This window comes from Ipomoea nil, unplaced genomic scaffold (genome assembly GCF_001879475.1).
Source record: "Ipomoea nil cultivar Tokyo-kokei standard unplaced genomic scaffold, Asagao_1.1 scaffold1421, whole genome shotgun sequence".
Taxonomy (NCBI): domain Eukaryota; kingdom Viridiplantae; phylum Streptophyta; class Magnoliopsida; order Solanales; family Convolvulaceae; genus Ipomoea; species Ipomoea nil.
The window spans coordinates 1,222,274-1,242,454 of NW_017617849.1; the positions used below are offsets into that span (position 1 = coordinate 1,222,274).

Here is a 20,181-nt window from a genome sequence, read left to right on the forward strand (position 1 = left end):
CGATTTTGGGTATTAACTCATAAATAAAATGAGCACATGATGTTGAACACGCAACACGAAATAAATAATATGGGGAAGGTTTGGTTTGTACGTATTCAACTACCCATATGACCATATTGGAAGACAATATAATTTAAAGCAAGATTTTAAGTAATCGGTTGAACTAATTGAGTTAATATTGCAGAAAATATATTGTTATTTTTAATTTTTTAAGGTAAAATATGAAACTGTTATCTATATGTGTGTTCCGAATATAGCTTAACTTAAATTACTCCTCACTGCCCCAAGCCTGACTTTTTTCATTTGTAGTTATAAGTTCTTTGGCTTCCCCTTCTTAGATAACAATGTTTCAATTTGATATGGTGACAAATCCTATGTGGCTATGTGTGGACTGTGGTAGACCGACAGTTACCAAAATCTGTCTCATATCAATTATCATTGATGCATTTTCTCACAAACAACCACCTAACAGTTGCCACCGTGTACTTTTAGAGAGAAATTTTTACCACATATCTTAATTTTATTAACAATAATAATAATTGTGACTTATTTTTTACGAATCAACTAAAGCATGATATGTCAATAAAATAACAAAGGAATAAGGTTCAAATTGGCCATTGAACGTAACCTGAAAATGCAATTAGGCCATTGAACGAAAAAAAAAAAGTGCAATTAGACCACTAAACACTCCAAAAATGTGCAATTAGGCTACTGAACTCTCCAAACGTATGCAATTTCACCGGATAGTAGGTTACCATCAATTTTAGCAGGTTACCTACTTACGTGGCAGCTGAGTTGGCATTTTTAATAATTTTTAAATAATTTTAATAATTAATTTTAATAATAAATTAAAAAATTGAAAAAAATAAAATAAAGTCGTTTTTATTTTTTATTTTATAAAAAATTATTATTAAAATTATTTAAAATTTATTAAAAATGCCAACTCAGCTACCACGTAAGCAGGTAACCTGCTAAAATTGAGGGTAACCTGCTATCAGGTGAAATTGCATAATTTTTTTTTTCGTTCAGTGGCCTAATTGCATTTTCAGGTTACGTTCAATGACCAATTTGAACCTTATTTCAATAACAAATAATAGTGCGGCACTTGTCACATGCAATAGCCTGATTGATGATTGGTTGATAATAGGATTGTAATTGATGAACTTTATACTTTGACTAGTTTTTTACGCGCATTGCGCGATTGAGATAATGCCCAGTGTTTTTTTTAAATTAATACATTAAAGCATATCAAAGCAAAATCATATTGGAATTGTTCATGCATAGATCATATAATTGAATGTTGAATTTGCGTATTTAAATAAGTAATTCTAAGTTTACAAATAAAAACTAATTTAGTCAAGCTTGATTATAATTGTCAATAAAATAATTGTATATGTATGTTAAAACCAAATACGGAACATAAGAGAGAACAAATAAAAATTAGGGCATAAGATATTAAATATATACTAATATTGAAGAGCTAACTGTTGATTGCCAAACAATGACATTAAGAGGTAGTTTCACACTTCAATTTGTTGTGTGATCTGAATACTCTTATTGTCAATAAATCTCCCAAGTAGTTAATATGTTTGACTTAATTATATTTTTTTTATTTTTTTATTTTTTGAAAACAATTATTATTATTATTATTATTATTATTATTATTATTATTATTATTGTTATTGTTATTGTTATTATTATTATTATTATTATTATTATTATTATTATTATTATTATACTCTTAGATCATTTTACATGTTAATCTAAACAACTAATTTTTTTTAAAATATCTTTTTACCAACTGTTGATATAATTCGTTGGTCAAATGCTAACACTAACCGCTAACTACTGATTGTCTAAAAAGGACATTGCAAGGTAGTTCTCACTTCAATTTGTTGTGTGATTCGAATACTCTCTTTGTCAACAAATCCCTCAAGTAGTTAATATGATTGACTTTATTAATTATATATTTTTAAATTTTTTATGGTATTAATAAAATAGTTGGTAAATAAATATATAACATTATTTTGTATTATAACTTTGATATTTAATTAAAAAATAGTGCACAAAAAATATAATAGACAATGTAGTGAATATAATCAATTGATGAATTTGAATGTAAAGATTTTTTATATTTTAAAAAAATAAAGACAATATAACTAATGAAATTATTTCTCTTATTTAATTTATTGATAATAAATATTTTTTTGAATAAAAACATTGTAGACACATAATTCTAAATTAAAGAAATGCATATGTATTATTTTTTGTTGTAGCTACTAAATTATTATTTAATTTAATAAGAGTAAAATAGATTACTAATTATGCCAACTTTGATTGGGATGGGGTTCGAACATAAGACCTTTCTTATTGAAATCAATGAGTAATTAAGTTAACGGTGAACTAACAGTAATTAACCGAAAAGATAATATTTAACGGATAATCATATTCATAAGGATAAATTAGGAAACTTTAAGGAAAAATTAAAATATGATCAATCTGAGCCATTCATTTGATTAAAAAATTTGACCGCCATTTTTTCTACACATTATAGGCATAACTCTCTTGGGCTCTTATTAGTATAGTAGATTTACAAGAAAGTTTGTTGCGACGCTCTAGGTGAAACTTGCCTTGTTATCGGTAAAGGACCATAAGGAGGTAAATCATCTGAGAAAGACAATTCCCACAAAGAACTAAGTTTTAAACTTTGTAGTTATCAAGTCAATTGTTTTATTAACTCATTTGGGGTGTCCCATTCAACTTTAAACTAAAAATGTCATTTTCTAGTATTGAAAATAAGTCTTTATGATATGCCATTTCCTGGTATTGAAAATAAGTCTTTATGGTGTTATATTAAAATAATATTATTTGATGAAATATATATGAATTAATTATAAATAAAATCGTATCTTGTTCTTACCCAATACCCACTCCAATGCTGCAACCAATACAAAGTGTTTTTTTTTTTTTTGGAAGGTGGGGGAGGGGGGGGGGGGGGGAGGTGTTTAAATGTTGGCTTACCCTTTTTGACTAGGCAAATGTGTAGCCATCTTTACTCGGAGTAAGAGGATCAAGAAAACCTATTTTTCTCGATCTACCAGTTCTTATTATTTTGTTAAAATCCACTTCAAAAATACAATTTGTACTTTTACATACAATATAATAATTCATTAGATACAACTGCCATATTGATTGTAATATTTTGTGCTCATTTCACCCTCTCTATGTTACGTTACATAGTGTTTGATTCTTAAGAGTTAAGATAATTATCGCGTATTTGATTTTAGAATTAAGTTTGAGTGAATACAAATCTTATTATATAGGGAATGAAATAAGAAAGAAATAGAATATGAGTTTCATTACATTTTTTGGTTCGTGAACATTAGAATTCATAAATTATTTTATGTTTCATATTATTTCTGGTTAATTTTTTTTAATGATTTTTCTATCTTACCTTTAATTATTATTAATTATTCTCTTAAATAGCCACATATATCTACTACCTAATATCATATCAACTGCAATAAGTATTTAGATAATTGTTTTAGAAAAGTGTAAATTAAACATTAATTTTAATACCAACTATAATAAACTTATCTTATATAATCTTACATTGATATACTTTGAATAACTTATTTAAATACAAATATTGGGCATTAAATTAGTCTCGCATTTCTACTTCATACTTCATACTTCCCATTTCTGCTTTCTTCTTCAGTGGGTGTAGCCGTAGGCATAATCACCACACCACCATAAGACGGAGGAGGTGGAGGAAGAGCACCACCATACGATGGAGGAGGCGGAGGAGCACAGCCATAAGATGGATCGAAGGAGGAGGCCTCGTTGCACTGTTACCCCTATTGGTCATGGTATATGAGTAAATTAATTAGTTTTAGGGGAAAATAAAAACAAAAGAAATGTAGAATGCAAACTGATGGATTTAATTAACCCGGGGTGGCCCGAATTACTAAACCCAATAATAACAAGACTAGGATAATGCAATAATAAAGGTGATAAATGTTTGTCGCGGGAACAACTTTTGTATTGATAATCCTTTTGTAGGAGAATTACAAGGAATATATAGTATTCAGACAAGGTAGTAGTAGATGTCCTAAACAAGACAATGATGCCTCCTTATATACTAAGCTCCTGCCTCTTGAGAATAGGGTGGGCGGTTGGATCACCTTTGACTGGGTCCACTTGCACACCTGAGGCCTAGGACGCCTCCACCGGGGCTACATTTCGCCACTGGCCCCGGGTCGTGGTCGCCCTGGCTGAGGTCGGCCCCCTACCAGGGTCGGACTGAGACCGAGGTCGACCCCAACTGGGGTCGACGCCGACCTCTAGTCAGGGTCGACCCGTGCCGGGGCCCCTCATGCCGCGCCAACTCCTCTCCGGGTCGGTTCGCCCTGAGCCCATTGCTAATATATCCATCATCAGTCCCCCACTCTCCGAGTTGTGAGTCTTCGTCAACGAAGGAGAGTAGCCCGAGCCGAAGGTCGACCTCAAGCCCACGAGGGGGGCATCCGCCTCTAACTGGGGTCGACGCCGACCTCTAGCCGGGGTCGACCTTGACCGAGGTCGACCTATGCCGGGGCCCCCCTTGGCCCTTCATGCCGCGCCAACTCCTCTCCAAGTCGGTTCGCCCCAAGTTCATTGCTAATATATCCATCACAAACTTTTGAAATTTTTTTAGGATTATCATAATGTGGATATGGATATAATCGTATTGGTCTGAGACTGTTATATATTCAAGAAACTAGTTTATAAGACTATAACTATTGTTTTTTTTTTTTTTGGAGAATGGGGATTTGATTATGTTTTTGAAGGTGTATTGCGTAAAGGCACTAAAATTACAGTGAAGCACACAAGAGATTAGATCAAATCAAGAATTCATTTATTGCAAAAGTGGCAACAAGCTAAGAGAAGCATCGATCAAGTGTCTTCAATCTATATATTTTAAGATTATTATAAAATATTTTTAGATTATTATAAAATATTTTGAAATTTAAATTTTTAGATTATTATAAAATATTTTGAATATTATGACAATTACAAATATTTTGATAAATTTATCATTTTTATTCAATTTTATCAAGTGTCTTCAATCTATATATTTATGTTTTATAAAATTCATATAAATAAATGGATAAGTTATTAGTTACATTCCAAATTTAAGTATTTTAATATAATGATATGGATAATAATAAACAATTAGGGTCTTAAAATTGTTAGAAGATTACTACTTATAAAAATGTTAAGAGTAATTTTCAAGATAAATTTGGTTAATTAAGATTTTTAGATGCAAAACACTTTGTACTCAATTAACATTTTTATGACTTTTCAGCTACAAAAGATATAAGAAATATATTGAACACGTAAAAGAAATACAAAAAAGTACTGTCGATTTGACTTCTATTTCCATCTTCAGGAAACCCACCATTCCTAGGCCACACGCAATACTGGTGCTGACGAGTTATAGTCGTATGTTGAGTCCATAAGCTAGGGTAGTATACTCAATAGTTGCTACAATATGGATATGTAGAGATCTACTAATCATCACCTCTATTCGGAGGGCTTATTACTATCGGAACTCTTCTACAGTTCTACCGTTGTTGAGGGTAATGTTGCTGTTGTCGCTAGGGATGACAATGGGTCGGGTGTGAGTCGGGGAGGGCTACATCCATCACTCGACCCACTTTATATTTTCTCTACCCACCCCTACCCCCAACCCAAATCCGGTGAACTTTTTCAAAACTCACCCCACCGCAACGGGGTGCGGGTGCCCACTACGGGTACCATCACTTATCATTTTATTATTATTATTTTTTAAAAAATAAGATTTAAGTTACTTACATATAATAAAATAATAAAATTCATTAGTGGTACTAAAATATAAAAGAATATAAATATTTAAATATAATAACTAAATTGTTAAGTTTTAAAAATAAACTTAATAGTTTAGATATAAAAATAGTAAAAAGATACACAAAGTTATATAACCTTTTATAAATAACTACATACTAGTACTTATTTTACTACTATATATATAGACACACACACATGGTGAGTCGGGTGAGGTTCTAGGCGGGTTTTGTACATAGAACCCGACCCAACCCGACCCACTGCGAGTTTACTTTTTTAAGACCCACCACCGACCTACCACCCACCATCACCCAAAAAAAACTCGATCCTTGCGGGGTGGATTCGGGTGGATAACTGCTGGGCGGATTGAAATTGTCATCCCTTGTCGCCGCTATATACGCTCTCTAATGCTACCCAAAACAGACTATAAAAAAATACATTTTAATATACTAAAAATATAGTATTTGTGTACTGAATGTACAACATACAAACTAATGTATTTTAGTACTTAAATAATGTATTTTTCTAATGAATATACAAAAAGTATATTATTTGTTTTTTGAAATGAAAAAAGTACATTATTTAATAGTATACAAAATAATATACTTTTAATACTCAAATAATGTACTTGTATACAAATAATTTTTTTTTATTTATAATCGATACAATAATGTTCCATTTTAAATAATAATAACCAAACCGATGATACAATAATGCTCCATTTAAATAATAATAATAACCAAACCAATGACAAGTCAACTTGCCCATTTAACACCACTCAAAAGACATTTTTCGTTAACTTCATTTCCATTAATAACCTGTGTTTGTAAGCGGATCTTAAAAATATTTACATTTTTTTTCTCAAAAATATCACATTTCTTCCTATTACACTTTCCCTCGCGACTAATCATCATTCAATCATGATTAAGTCTCACAATAAATATTAATATTAATATTAAACTTTTTACCAATAATATAAAAATCCATGAGACAGCCTCACAAAAAAATCACTGTACAAACTATCATATAAGTCAATCTAAGATTGAATACTATACGCCCCCCTGGACATATATGTGTAGAGTTGACAAGGGCTTGATATATGCATGTTATAAGTTCTGCTGATCATACTTAAACTTCTATCATCTCCATCCCTCCAAACTATAATCTATTCATCCTTGAACAAGAATGGGATACAAGGCATACCATCGCTTGCGTGTTTTGATTCATCTTCCCTGCTTTATTTGATAGCTAATTAATCAAAGCATTTCAATCAAAAAATAATAATGGTCCTACCAAAAAATAAATGTAATATTACACTTTACCTGACCTGGCCAAATTCGATTTCAAATGTACAAAGAAAAGTATACTTATAAATACTTATGCATACCAAAATGACTGGCATATATTATAGGGTGAGCATTACCACAAATTTACAGTTTCCATCACAACCCAAAAATCCCCATTTTCCCAAAACCACCCACCAAGGAAATTGCACTCATCATATGCAGTAGGTTGGGAGGATGGCGGGATGATAAACAAACGGTTTGACAGTATGTGAATAGCCTGATTTGTGATTGTAGCTGAACTTAACGCCCGAACTGCCATCTCTCAGGTGTGTGCATTGTTCATGGAAGCTGCTTATGGGTCGAGCTAGGCATGCATCCCAGCGATCACTCTCTGGCATAGTCTCCGCTACTGTATATATCCCGTTGGAGTTTGTGAACGCCTGATAGTTTAGAACTTCCCCGGACTTTGTTATGCAAAGAACGGCAACCTCTGCTCCTGCAACCAGAAAATGAGAAGAACCAGGTTGCGCTCAAATAAAGTTTCTCCGCAGTTTTGAGTAAATATTCTATTCTAATATAGACAAGTATTGTATGCTCTATGAAGCGGGGTGATTAAAACTTGGACTAAAAACGACATGATTCTATACGACTTCTATGCAGAAGGATAGAATTTCCAACAGATGGATCTGATGGCCAGATTTAATACCATCATATAATACAAACATCAATATGTATCACACCATCTGTTCACGATGAACTAAAAGTACGGTTTCTAGGAATAGCTATTAGAGAAAACGAACCACCAGCAGAACTATGGAACTGTATATCCTCACATGAGTACTTATCTTGAAAGGGAGTTGGGTAAGTTAGTAACCAAACATTTTGCCTACAAAGCGGCTAATAGTGGAAACCCAGATTCTTAGAAGAAATTGTTTCAATCGAAGTCAGATAATTGCTAGAAATCAAAATTACACTGTCAACTGCTTTACAAACACAAACTGTCCAAAGAAGAATTTGATCTGCTACAGTACAGCATCCTTGCACATTCAATTGGTTTTAGTTGTTGATTGGTTTTGCCTACAGAACCAGCTTATTTCGCGGGTGAATTCAATTAAAGATTCTTCTCCTTCCCCTTAATGCAAGACGTAAACCCAAATATTGCTTACATTTCATAAAAGCAATGGAAAATGTCTGAAACTCTAACTCAAGCTTCACATCTTCAGCATAACAGATGGAAAACCAGCTTCCAGTTTACATTTATACCCTAATATTACCATCATACTCCATATCATTTTACAGCAGAGACTTTGCATAATCAAGTAAAATTTACCACATAATTAACAAGGTGCAATACAATAGGGAAATAACTAGCCATGTAATTAACCAAATACTGAACTTTCACAAAATCAACCAAAAAAAATTGACTTTTCACCTCAACAATACTCAAAATTCTGAAAAAGGTCAACACTTCAATAGACTTAACAAACGAAAACAAAGAAATTTCTCTCAAATACAGAAATTCCAATAAACATTTGAACTCGAAACCTATCAAATAGCATCAAACCATGAACATCACAAAGTACTGCAGAAAAAATGGAACGAGATTAAAGGAAAATCTCAAAATCTAATGCCGGAATTCTCTATATTGAGTTCCAACCCGTTCTATCTACTGAAGCTTGAAACAAATTAGCATCAAAATGAAGAAGAATCTGAAAAGAGAGAAAAGAAGCAACAGAGATGGAACGGTAAGGAAGATTACCTTCCAAAACATGGTCTTCAGGGCCAACAGTAGAATCGCCGCAGACATCACAAACGACTCTGCCATGGATTTCGCCGGTCCAAGCTCTCGCGCTTCTTATCAAGAGAATTAGAGTTAAATTGAGATAGATTATAGTGAAAAGTTTCCTCCGATTCCACTCCATTCTAGTTCCCCAGTCTGCTTCACAGCTTTCGTATTTCTCTGGCCTTTATGTGACACCTGGCCAAGGGAATGACGACTCCCATTGCCGACAAAGCTATTGTTATTTTGGGTCCTCAACTATTATCCACTTCCTACATTTAGTCTTTAATTATTAATTTTATTACGTTTAATACATAAATATATTTTTATTGTCACATTTGATCCGACCAATCAAATCTCTAGTAATTATTACTCGTTAAAAATATAACAAAATTGCTACAAGAGAAAAATATTTCATTCAAATCTAAATACATAATTCTATTACTAAAATTTTCCCTTTTAACAATCTTGACAGAGAAAAATTACACTTTTTTAATAAGTAATTGTAAATTTAGTTGGTAGAATCAAATATGACAATAAACCCATACTTGTGCATCAATGCATTATGATTTGCATCTAATGATGTGTTCATGCACTAGTCAAGTTTGTGAATCAACTAGAGTTTTTTTGTCATTATTTTTCTTGCTGGTGGTGGTGGTAGTGCATGCTATATATGTATGTGCATTTCAACATTCAAATTTTGAGAGAGCGAGTAAAAATTGGGAGTAAGAATAATATTTTCCTGTTTGAATGGTACAACTGTACAAGTTACCAGAAGCACTAATATTGACCATATAGTATCTGTATACGATGTAAACTAAAATCTTATCATTTATTTTGATCTAGTATCAAACATATATTGGTCCACACTTCAAAATTGTTGTAATATCTATTTCGATTTCTTTAACGAGTAATCTTACATGTACTTTAATTTTCTACTCACATTCTTAGTTCCATATAATGTGTTATGCCTTAATTATATTTAATATAAGGGGTGAGTCATTATTTTTATTCACTCTTTTTTTTTTTCTTCAATAAAATTTGAACATTTTGTGAAAGTTTTATTGTATGAAGTTCATCTACCTTTTATTTGGGTGCAACAAAGGGGACATGTATGTGATTTTATGCGAAATGACGTTGCATGCGTCTGCTTGAAAGAGTTCCCTTAAGCAATTTAGCAGGTATAGATCCATTAACAACCCCCCGGCAAGCCTATTAGCACATTTATTGCCATATCTCAAAACATAAACAATCATCACCATATTCAGGCTCGCAATTGAAAATGGGCTAATTGAATTATTGGTTAATTAAGAATCGTTGGTTCATCGAGTCATTGGCGAATAAAATTTCTAAGTACTCCGATAAATTCTTTGTATCCAAACCAATAATTGTATCGTTTTATTTGCATGAGTTTAACTCACTAATTTAGTAAATAATATTTAAAAGAAAAGACTAATATTTGAACTTCGACAATAACAGTGTAGAAATTATATTTAAAGTGAATAAATTTACTGTACCCACCAATATTTAGTCTTGTTTGTTAAACCATTGAATTATGGTAATTTACATTTTCTCAAATGCTTTATCCGGTCGGAATAATCTTTGCAAGAAGATAATTGTACCGCAGACCGCAGTCACCCCTACTATATATTTAAGCTTCTAACCCTAACAAATCCAACACTACGGGGAACGCCGTCGGCCACCCTCTTCGTTGATTAACCGGTGCCTTGCTATTTATTTGCACATCGTTTCGCTTTATTGCATAAATCTGCTCTCCGTTTGCTGCAATTTTTTTTTTCTTCTGTTTGTGCTCTCGTTTAGTCATTTCTAGAATAGATTTGGTTACTGAGTATTGTTATACTCTGAATCAATTTGTTTATCGTGCTTTAGAAGTTGATTTCTTTGGGCATATTATGGATCCGAAATCTAATTTTACTAGTCACCGTCCGCCCCTATGAAGAATGTTTTCAATCAATGTTAAAAGTAGTGGACTGAATATTATGCATTGAGGATAAATTTAAACTCTGAGGGGTTCGTTTTAGCTCTTCTTTTCATTCAGAAACGCTTAAATGTAGTTATGTGTTTTTGAAGTATTCGTTTAACCATTTATTTCCCTTCATCCCTATGATGAATTTCTCAGTACATTTTGACGTTAAAAGTAGCCTGATCATTATTGATGAGAAATGAAGTACCTGAGGGATTTGTTTTTCTTTAAAATTGCTACTGTGAATTCTGCCATTTTATGATTCCTGTCAAGATTGTGCTGAACTTTTTGAAGTGTTGGTCATTGAAACTAATTAGTCTACAATGAAGTTTAATTTACTCTTTTTGAAGCTTATATTAGCAGAACTTTATTGCTTTGTTTGTATCATATATAATCTGCTTAGTTCTTGATTATAAAAGAACGAACATTCAGCCGTTGAATTTGGACTCGTGTGTATGTTCTTTATTTCTTTCATAAAAGTGGACTGATACACTGTTGATGAGAGCTTGGTTCTGAGTGATTTATTTGTCCTTTCGAGCATCGTGTTCTTTCTGTTCACTTGAGACTGTATTATGAAGATAAGTTTGATTTATCAGTTTCGTTGCCTTGATTTGCTCATATTTTCAAATCTAGATTTGGGTTCCAATCCTGAGATGTACCACAAAACTTACTCCAACAATGCTGGTAGGTATCTGTAGACTTTGTTGGCTGTCTTTGTGTAAGCTTTCTTGTATACTAGTTTGTAAATGTGCTACTCTCTTTGACTCTTTCCATTTCAACAAGCTGTTCATATAAGATCTGTTGATATTTATCTCAATGGATATAGTCTAGCAGTGCATGCTATAAGTGATGTCAGAAGTGTAGGGAGGACAGAACTCAGGAGTGGTCTTGGTGGCTTCCACCTTATTAATAATGTTTAAATCTGCCCAGGGCATTGATCTAGTAAATGAGAATGCTCACTCAAGACTTGCTTCGCCACAAACATTGGGGGTTGGGTTTGGGTACATTTTGGTGTTTAATCTTGAAGCTATATTGATCTGATTTACCTTCTCATAGGCTTGGGGTGTGTTCATGTAATTCAAGATATAGTTCGGCAAAACCGGAAAACTTGGTTATAAAAGAAACAAGTTTAAATATGGGAACACACAATGTAAGGCTATTCTTTATATCTCTTGAATAGGTCCTTATAGAGTAGTAACAGTTTACTTGCTTGTAATTCCTGGTCTGTTTGCTCCTAAAAAAAGAAAGATGAGGCCATGTTTACTGAATATTTTTCAAATTTGAAAGTCTTTTGAGTTTCCATAACCTTGTACAATCTGTTATAGCATTAACAATGAAGGAAAAAATGGGAAGAAAAACAGGGAATGAGTGAAGGAGACAAATTATGTGTGTATAAGCAAGAAAGCACTGAAACTGATCTGGAAACCAAGGACTGCATCTCAACAAATCTCCACACTTGTAGGAGAAATGTGTTGTCATTATTTGGCATTGTTTATTGGAATTATGTTCTTTCTTTTCTCTTATATGATTGTGTTTATATTATTGTGTTTATATGTTCTTTCTTTTCTTTCTTTTTAGTTCGGTATTGACATGCTTGTTTTTTTCCTTGTACAGTTGTTCCTTAAAGCTCTGTGAGCAAGGTTTGTTGGCTTGAGTGGCAATACTGAAGATGAGTTGAGCATGAAGATTATTATAATTTTTTTTTTTAAACGTTCAATGATCAATTATATTATTTAATTAAATAAATATCTTTATTTTTAATACATTAACATGATCTTAACCTACCTTGTATGGAATATAATGATGGACATATTATTTGTATGCCAATAGAACAGAAAAAGTTGCGGTGTTCTTTTAGCATGTTCTTCTCACACTCTGCTAGCAAGTCCGGATTGGTACGAATGTACGGCTCCAAATTCCTTGAAAAAAAGAACAAAAGACCGAAAATGAAAAGAGAACTATAGTCCTTCATAGGTCGTGCAATTTAATGAAAATGATGAGCCTATAGAGTTGCAACGGCCACCCGCTATGCTTTTTCTTGAATTCAAACTCAAATAATTCTAAAATTACTTGTCAACGTCTTTGTGGTTTAGACAGAAAGTAAAATAATATTTGTATCCATTTTGTATCTATTTTAACTCGCGGGAATTTAAATTTATATATATAAGCTCGCTATCAGGTGCGAACGGAAAGAATTACAACTACTCCAACTTCGTATGTCCTAAAGTTGCAGTGCATTCGTGAAATAGTTGTTGTACATTCATACAACTACTCCAACTTCGTATGTCCTAAAGTTGTAGTGCATTCGTGAAATAGTTGTTGTACATTCATTTATTAGTTTGCACTGACGGGAAGGATGGTTTTCATATGATAGCAACTCTCTCTATATATGTATCTACAACTACTCCAACTTCGTCTTTCCTAAAGTTGTAGTGCATTCCTGTAATAGTTGCAGTGCATTCGTTCAGTAGTTCGCGAGAAGGATGATTTTCATATGATAGTAACTCTCTCACTATATGTATATATATTATTCATGTGAGAACAGATTATCAGGTAAAAAGTTATAACTAATAAATTATCTATTTAAATAGATCAACCGTTGAAGTTAAAGCATAATAATATTTGTAATTCTTTCTTATTTTGAAAACTTGAAGAAACTATGTGAATATAAAAGTCCACTTAGCCAACCATATTATACTGCAATGCCAGAAATTGCAAGGATACAAAACAACATGGTCTAACCACACACTCCATTAATGGAGTAAAAGATAAAAGTGAGGTACATCCGTACATGTACTTCTAGTAAGAAAGAAAGGAAACTTTGTGCCCAAGATTAGCTATTCTTTCTTACTTCTAGCAAGAAAGAAGAGCTACCCTGGAACAGCAAACAATGGAGGAAGGGTCATCCAAAGACTCCATCTTTGAGGAGAGAGAGGAGTTAATGGTATCACCCACAGGTGGTTCGCCAATCCTCAGAGCTGCCCGGTTTCTGAAACCCACGGCTTCCGCCATTGAAGGCCAGAGGCCAAAGCTCCCTTCATTGCCGTTCTCGTCCGAAGCAGAGTGGCCTCTTGAGGTGGAATTCTGTGGGTGGAAGGGTCCGCCAAAGTTGTGGAAGAAATGGGTCACCGCCATGCGCGCCAAACACCTCTCCGTCTGGAGATCAGCTGGGATCGAAGAAGCCATCACGTGTTCTGTGTATAAAATCCACAGAAACGATAAACTGGTTTTGGGGCTAGCGGAGAGGTGGTGTTCCGAGACTAACACGTTTATGTTCGCCTGGGGCGAAGCCACCATCACTCTAGAAGACATAATGGTTCTTGGAGGCTTCTCTGTTCTGGGCGGCCCTGTAACATCACTCACTCTTCAAGAACCTGACTTGAAAGAGACCCAAAAGAGCCTCGAAAGATCACGACACGACATGGAAAGATTGAAGCTTGATAATCACGCCAAGTGGCTGAAACTTTTCATGGGGAGTGAGAGCAATATCGAGCACGAGGCGTTCCTATCACTCTGGCTTTCAAGGTTTGTTTTTCCGGGCAATAATCTCGACAAGATTGACAAACATGTTTTCCCTGCGGCGGTTATGCTAGCTCGAGGCATCAGGATTGCACTTGCTCCAGCTGTTATGGGTAGCATATATAGGGACATGAGTTCTTTGAGAGAAACAATGGAAATGATTTCTTCATCTGATCCGATGAAGGGTGGAGAAAATTGTGAGTGTGACGCTTTCGCACTCACACTTGGGGCACCCTTGCAGTTTGTTCAAATTTGGGGTTGGGAGAGGATAATTCCATTGAGGCCACCCCCAAATTGCATTGAACCAGGAGAGGTGAGATTATCTAGATGGCATAATCTAAAAGGGTTTAGTAATAGTATGAATGTGAGGACAAGTATTGACTCTGCTGTAGAGACATTTCTGTGGAGGCCATATGTATTGGCTGTAGAAAATTGGAAAATCCCCAAGTTCTACAAGGAAAAAGAACAGTTTGGGGAGGATTTGAGTGAAGAACTGAAGTCTTTTATGTACTGCTTGAGGGTGTCTCACCTTGTTGGGATAGATTGCAATGAACCATATCGCCCCAACCGGGTAGCTATGCAGTTTGGGTTCGATCAAGACATTCCCGAATGGATCCCTCGTTCGAATATTAAATCTGCTGAAGTTTCTTGGTGTGAATATAGCAGGCCAATTGGGATGGTGAATATCCCACCGAGATTGCTGGAATCTGATGTAACAGCAAGGTATTTGGAATGGTGGAGGAAATCTATGTTGTTGCTTCCATTTGATGCTAATCAGGGAATGTTGCAAGGTAGAAGAAGCTCAAGGGAAGCAAAAAGATGTCTGAAAAACTCCAAACAAGAGAGAAAAGGCAACAGTAATGTTGTTAATGAGAAAGTAGAAAATGGGCTTGATGTTCCACCAGGTTTTCCTCCCAAAACCAATGTTTTAGAAGGGAAAATTTCATCTTGTTTTGATGGGCATGCTGGATTTCATCTCGAACATTATCCGGTAAAAATGGAGTATAATGATCTTGCATTTCCAAATGACAACGATAACTCTTCTGTGGTATTGCAGGATTGTAAAATACAGAAAACGAATCAGGAGAACTTGCTATCTTCTGATGGTCCTCCCGGGTTTCCTCCGAGGCCCAGATTAGTAGCTGTTGACAAACACCATGAATCTGCAGAGGCAGAAATGGAAGAAGACTTGAGATTGACAAAAGAAGAGCAAAGGGATTGCCTATATGGAAGTAAGATTCCAGGACCAGATGAAATTGAAGCTAGAATTTCCAGGCTTGAGAAGTTAATAGCTTGGCTAAAAAACAAGCATACCTAATATAACTAGTGACAATAGGATCTGAAACTCATATTGAAGCAATGGTGCTTCCATCTAACTATACTTTCTCTTCTCATTCTAGCACTCAAATTGTGAGTGTGGGTATTTGAAGATGAATGGTCAATAGTGATAGTATAAACTTGATGCTTATTCTTCCCTTTTTGCTTAAAATTTCTAATACATACTAGTGAAGATGTTGCAAAGTTAGTGAACAAAATATGTTGCTCCTCCATCTCCACCATGGAGAACTTGTTTAAAGATAACTAAACTATATTGGAAGAAATGGAAGAGTTCAGTATCTCCCCCACATATGAAGAAAAGTTAATTTCACTTTTAGTATGCTAGTAGTTTCATTTATTTTTTTTTGAAACATTCATGATTCTTTACAAGGTAGTATATATTCTATACTTTCTCAATGTCCCCACTCCCAGAGTCCCAAGGTTCAATCCTGTGACCACCCAGTTGGAATGGTAACAGAGGTATCATCACACTACGTAGTAGTTGGCAAGTTTCATATTTAGTCATTAACTTTTAATTTGATTATATTTCCAGCTGTACTGTATTGGGTTATATTTTTCTTTCAACAATCCTTTAAATGTCAGGACAAAAAAGTAATTTGTGGTTAACTTGGTAGCTACAAGGTTACAAGGTTGACTTCTACCGGGAACGATTTCTTGGTTTGAGCCGGTCAGCTATGGACATTCTAGGCTGATTTACCTCCTCGTGCTACTTTGCCAGCTAGGGCCACAAGGCGAGGTTTACCTAATGAACACCCACAGGTAGTGGCTGCGGGTTTCTCTAGTCACTTTAAAAAAAAAGAGTAATTTGTGAGTACTGAGTAGTTGGGTTTTCTGATCACTGTTCTGTGATATGTATTCTGCATTTAGCTGTAATTTGTGGAAAGAGGGCTTGTGGTTCTGGTGATAAACTGATAATCTATGTCCATTGGCCATAATTGGATTTGATGAAACTGATAGCAAATCAAGAACCTGTCAGTTGGTATTGAGCCTGCCCTTCTGTTTTAATTTTTCTTGATAAAAAAAAAAAAGAATTAATTTGATTCTGCATTCAGCAATGACAGAAATGAAATATTTTCTTTGGCTCCAAACGTATTGAATGGAAGGCTCCTTCATTGCATAAAGCATAATATAGAAAGATGCTCAGTTGATCACAGGGGTGAAGTTTGGGAACAATGATTTGAGATTGAGTCTCACGGCAGTGTGGGAATAACCTCTCAAAGTGAGGGGGGCTCCTTGTGCAGACAGTAAGTAAAGGTCTAGCTTTTGTGTTCAGCTAAGTTACCATGATTTACATCCTCCCAGATATTCTGTCGGGCTGGGACGTGGGGGAAGATGTGTGTAGGAAAGGAAAATATGGGGGGCTCTTTGTGCGCAGTAAGAAAATGTCTAGCCTCTGTGTTCATCTGAGTTACCATGGTTTACATCCTCCCAGATGCTTTGTTGGACCAGGAGACCCTTAGGGTTGAGAATTCAACCTTTTGGAACAACAATAATATTGAAAGATGTGTGTAGGAAAGTAAAACATGGGGTGATCCACAGAATCTGCTGGACCCCTATTTATGTAGCATACAGGATTGTACACTTGGACCATGAAAGAATTCTATTTTCACTGGCTAAACAATGTTCTTTTATTCTCCTTATTTTTTTATTTTTTTTTGGGAAGAAAAAGAAAAGAAGAAGAAAAATTGACAATGTCAAAAGTCCATACAGAAATTCTGTGTGAGGGAGAGGAAGCAAAACATATATTCTGGAAACACTTTCATTTGCTTCCAAATCCTGGAATACTAGAAAAAAACAAAAACTAGAATGGGTCTGAGGTGTTGATGTGTCTTGACAGGAATCTGAGATTGTAATGATGTTCTTATTGTCATATGAGTGGATTTCCATAAATAAGGACATCTACTGAGCATTCCCAGAGATTATAAACACATGTTTTGCCCAATGCTGCATCTGGAAGAACACTGAAAAAAATGTTGGCTTGCTTCCCTTGTTGCACGGGAGAGGACAAAACCGATCATCAAAACTCGTTGAGAGTGGGCAGCATTAAGCATTTCAAAAGCGTAACCCTGGCTTCATTTGCCAATATTTCTTTAAAATCTGGTAATTCTCGTTATCTTTTGCACTGCATTATTTCAACAGAAACTTGTGATGAATCCAAGAAAGAAAATCATCATTTCTGTAATGCCAATTGAAGCCATTCTTTTGAATGGCAATGAATGCAGATGGCAGCAGGAGAAGGTATATAGCTGAAGAAGTAGGGAAATATGGAGAAGGGAATATGCCAGCCCAGTCTTATACGTTCGAGGAATTGAATGACACAACCCAAAAGTTTAACCCTGATTGCTTGCTTGGTGAAGGAGGTTTTGGCAAGGTGTACAAAGGCCACCTAGAAACCAAAAATATTGTACCCTCACAATCCTCTTCATTAATTCATCCTTGGATTGAAAATGTTGTCAGGGACATTATTAACCTGTTTTGTTTTGTTTTTCTGCATTTTGATGTCATTCAGGATGTTGCAGTTAAACAGCTTGACAGAAATGGTTTTCAGGGAAATAGGGAGTTCCTTGTGGAAGTTCTACTGCTGAGTCTTCTTCACCACCCGAACCTCGTAAACTTGATTGGATACTGCTGTGATGGTGAACAACGCATATTAGTATACGAATTCATGGAAAATGGCTGCCTCGAAGATCATCTTCTTGGTATTTAATTTAATCTTACCTTCATTTTCAGGACTATAGTGTTTAGTGAACATATCTGAACCATAAAGCTTATGTGTTTCAGACCTAAAACCTGGTAAACCGCATCTAGATTGGAAAATGAGGATGAAAATAGCTGAGGGAGCAGCAAGAGGGCTCGAATACCTCCACGAAACAGCCAATCCTCCAGTCATTTACCGCGACTTCAAAGCCTCCAATGTACTTCTAGGCAAAAACTTTGATGCTAAGCTTTCCGATTTTGGATTAGCCAAGCTAGGTCCAACCGATGATCAAATCCATGTCTCCAACAAGGTCATGGGTACCTATGGCTATTGCGCCCCCGAATATGCCTCCACTGGTCAGCTTTCCACCAAGTCCGATGTTTACAGCTTTGGGGTCGTGTTCTTGGAGATGATCTCTGGAAGAAGAGTCATCGATAAGGCTAGACCAAGTGGAGAACAGAACTTGGTCTTGTGGGTATGTTTCAAGAATCCATTACTATATATATATTTATACTCCAAGAAATCTCTGCAACTCTATAAATATTTGAATTGAAGCATGTGCTCCATCTGAACTAAAAGCCCTTCGAACCCATGACCTTTGGTCTGGCTCTGATACCAAATTGAAGCATGTGCTCCATCTCAACTAAAAGCCTAAGCTGGTAGTTGGATTGTACATTAATGGCTACATGCTCAACAATTTGCAGGCTCAACCATTGTTCAAAGACAAACAGAAATTTCACTTAATGGTGGATCCATTGCTGGAAGGGAACTACCCAACAAAGGGACTGTATCAGGCTCTTGCAATTGCAGCAATGTGTCTACAAGGGGAAGCAGAAACACGGCCGTACATCAGCAATGTGGTCACCGCTCTGGAGTTCTTGTCGGGGAGCAGGAAAGCGGGGGACGAGGGTGGCCAGGAAGAAGAAGGAGCAGCCAAGTCATTGCCTCCGGGAAGGAGTGAAAGTAATGTTGATAAACTTGAAAGCAGTGAGCCTGCTGAAGTTAGAGAAAAAGACTAGCAGTGTTTTGAATAGTGTTTTTGTAACAAACTAGTATTTTATAATAGTATATCTTAATTAGGTGCAGATTAATCGACGCCTAGATGTCCCCGAGCGTTCGAGGATCACCTAGCAATTTTTTCAACCATGCTAGAAAGTACTTGTAATGTTTGGATTTTGGCATTTTTTGTGTTCAGTTAGTTGATCAGTTATTCATCTTAAATAGTTTTTTTTTTTTTTCAAACTAACTAAACAATTTCAAGGTGTAAAGTGATTATTATTATGATGATGCTGGCTGAAGACTTGAAGTGGACTCATTGGTTGAAGTTTGAAGTGTGTTTGGTATAGGGGTGCAAACAAGTCAAAACAAACTCAAATTTATATAGGCTCCAATTTGTTAAGGCTTTTTGTATGGATTGAATAATATTAAACTTTTATAATTTTTTAAAATTCATAAAAGTTTCGATTAAATGTAATTTTACAAGGACTATGAGGTGTGAATGTGATAGTGTAGGTCTTTTTCCAAATAAAGTTCAAGTTCTCTAGTTTGATTAGGAAACTCGAGACTGTAATTCTCTTAAAATTCATGTATTTTATAAAATTATATGTTTCTTTGCAAAGCACACAACACAAGTATTTTTCTTTTTTGTTGATAACTTCACTATACTATATCTTATACATGGACCCATGATATAGTTGTTCGGGTTCACTCG

General features: G+C 34.9%; 2 protein-coding genes and 2 long non-coding RNA genes across 4 annotated transcripts; 2 read left to right on the forward strand and 2 right to left on the reverse strand.

The window, feature by feature from the left end:
- Positions 1–7,129: 7,129 nt before the first annotated feature.
- LOC109187765 lies at positions 7,130–9,141 on the reverse strand. The gene is made up of 2 exons (XM_019338076.1): positions 8,911–9,141; positions 7,130–7,647 (listed from the first exon to the last, which is right to left on the reverse strand). The coding sequence occupies exons 1-2, from the start codon at positions 9,071–9,073 to the stop codon at positions 7,364–7,366; spliced, it is 447 nt and encodes a 148-aa protein (XP_019193621.1). The 5' UTR covers positions 9,074–9,141; the 3' UTR covers positions 7,130–7,363.
- A 1,592-nt stretch (positions 9,142–10,733) lies between these two features.
- On the reverse strand, positions 10,734–12,515 carry LOC109187768. Its single transcript, XR_002055306.1, has 2 exons — positions 12,372–12,515; positions 10,734–11,563 (listed from the first exon to the last, which is right to left on the reverse strand). It is a non-coding gene; the product is annotated as an uncharacterized LOC109187768 (long non-coding RNA).
- Positions 11,086–12,767, forward strand: LOC109187767. The gene is made up of 2 exons (XR_002055305.1): positions 11,086–11,599; positions 12,530–12,767. It is a non-coding gene; the product is annotated as an uncharacterized LOC109187767 (long non-coding RNA).
- A 4,500-nt stretch (positions 12,768–17,267) lies between these two features.
- On the forward strand, positions 17,268–19,736 carry LOC109187760 (serine/threonine-protein kinase CDL1-like). The gene is made up of 5 exons (XM_019338070.1): positions 17,268–17,872; positions 17,995–18,176; positions 18,282–18,471; positions 18,554–18,945; positions 19,175–19,736. The coding sequence occupies exons 1-5, from the start codon at positions 17,743–17,745 to the stop codon at positions 19,487–19,489; spliced, it is 1,209 nt and encodes a 402-aa protein (XP_019193615.1). The 5' UTR covers positions 17,268–17,742; the 3' UTR covers positions 19,490–19,736.
- The last annotated feature ends 445 nt before the right edge of the window (positions 19,737–20,181 follow it).

Bases quoted from the DNA above. Each gene is read 5' to 3' on its own strand.
- LOC109187765 (XM_019338076.1), bottom strand. From the start codon at position 9,073: ATGGAGTGGAATCGGAGGAAACTTTTCACTATAATCTATCTCAATTTA. The intron at 7,648-8,910 runs GTAATCTTCCTT...TTCTGGTTGCAG, and splicing joins TGAAGACCATGTTTTGGAAG to GAGCAGAGGTTGCCGTTCTT.
- LOC109187760 (XM_019338070.1), top strand. From the start codon at position 17,743: ATGTTGGCTTGCTTCCCTTGTTGCACGGGAGAGGACAAAACCGATCAT. The intron at 17,873-17,994 runs GTAATTCTCGTT...CAATGAATGCAG, and splicing joins CAATATTTCTTTAAAATCTG to ATGGCAGCAGGAGAAGGTAT. The intron at 18,177-18,281 runs GTACCCTCACAA...GATGTCATTCAG, and splicing joins ACCTAGAAACCAAAAATATT to GATGTTGCAGTTAAACAGCT.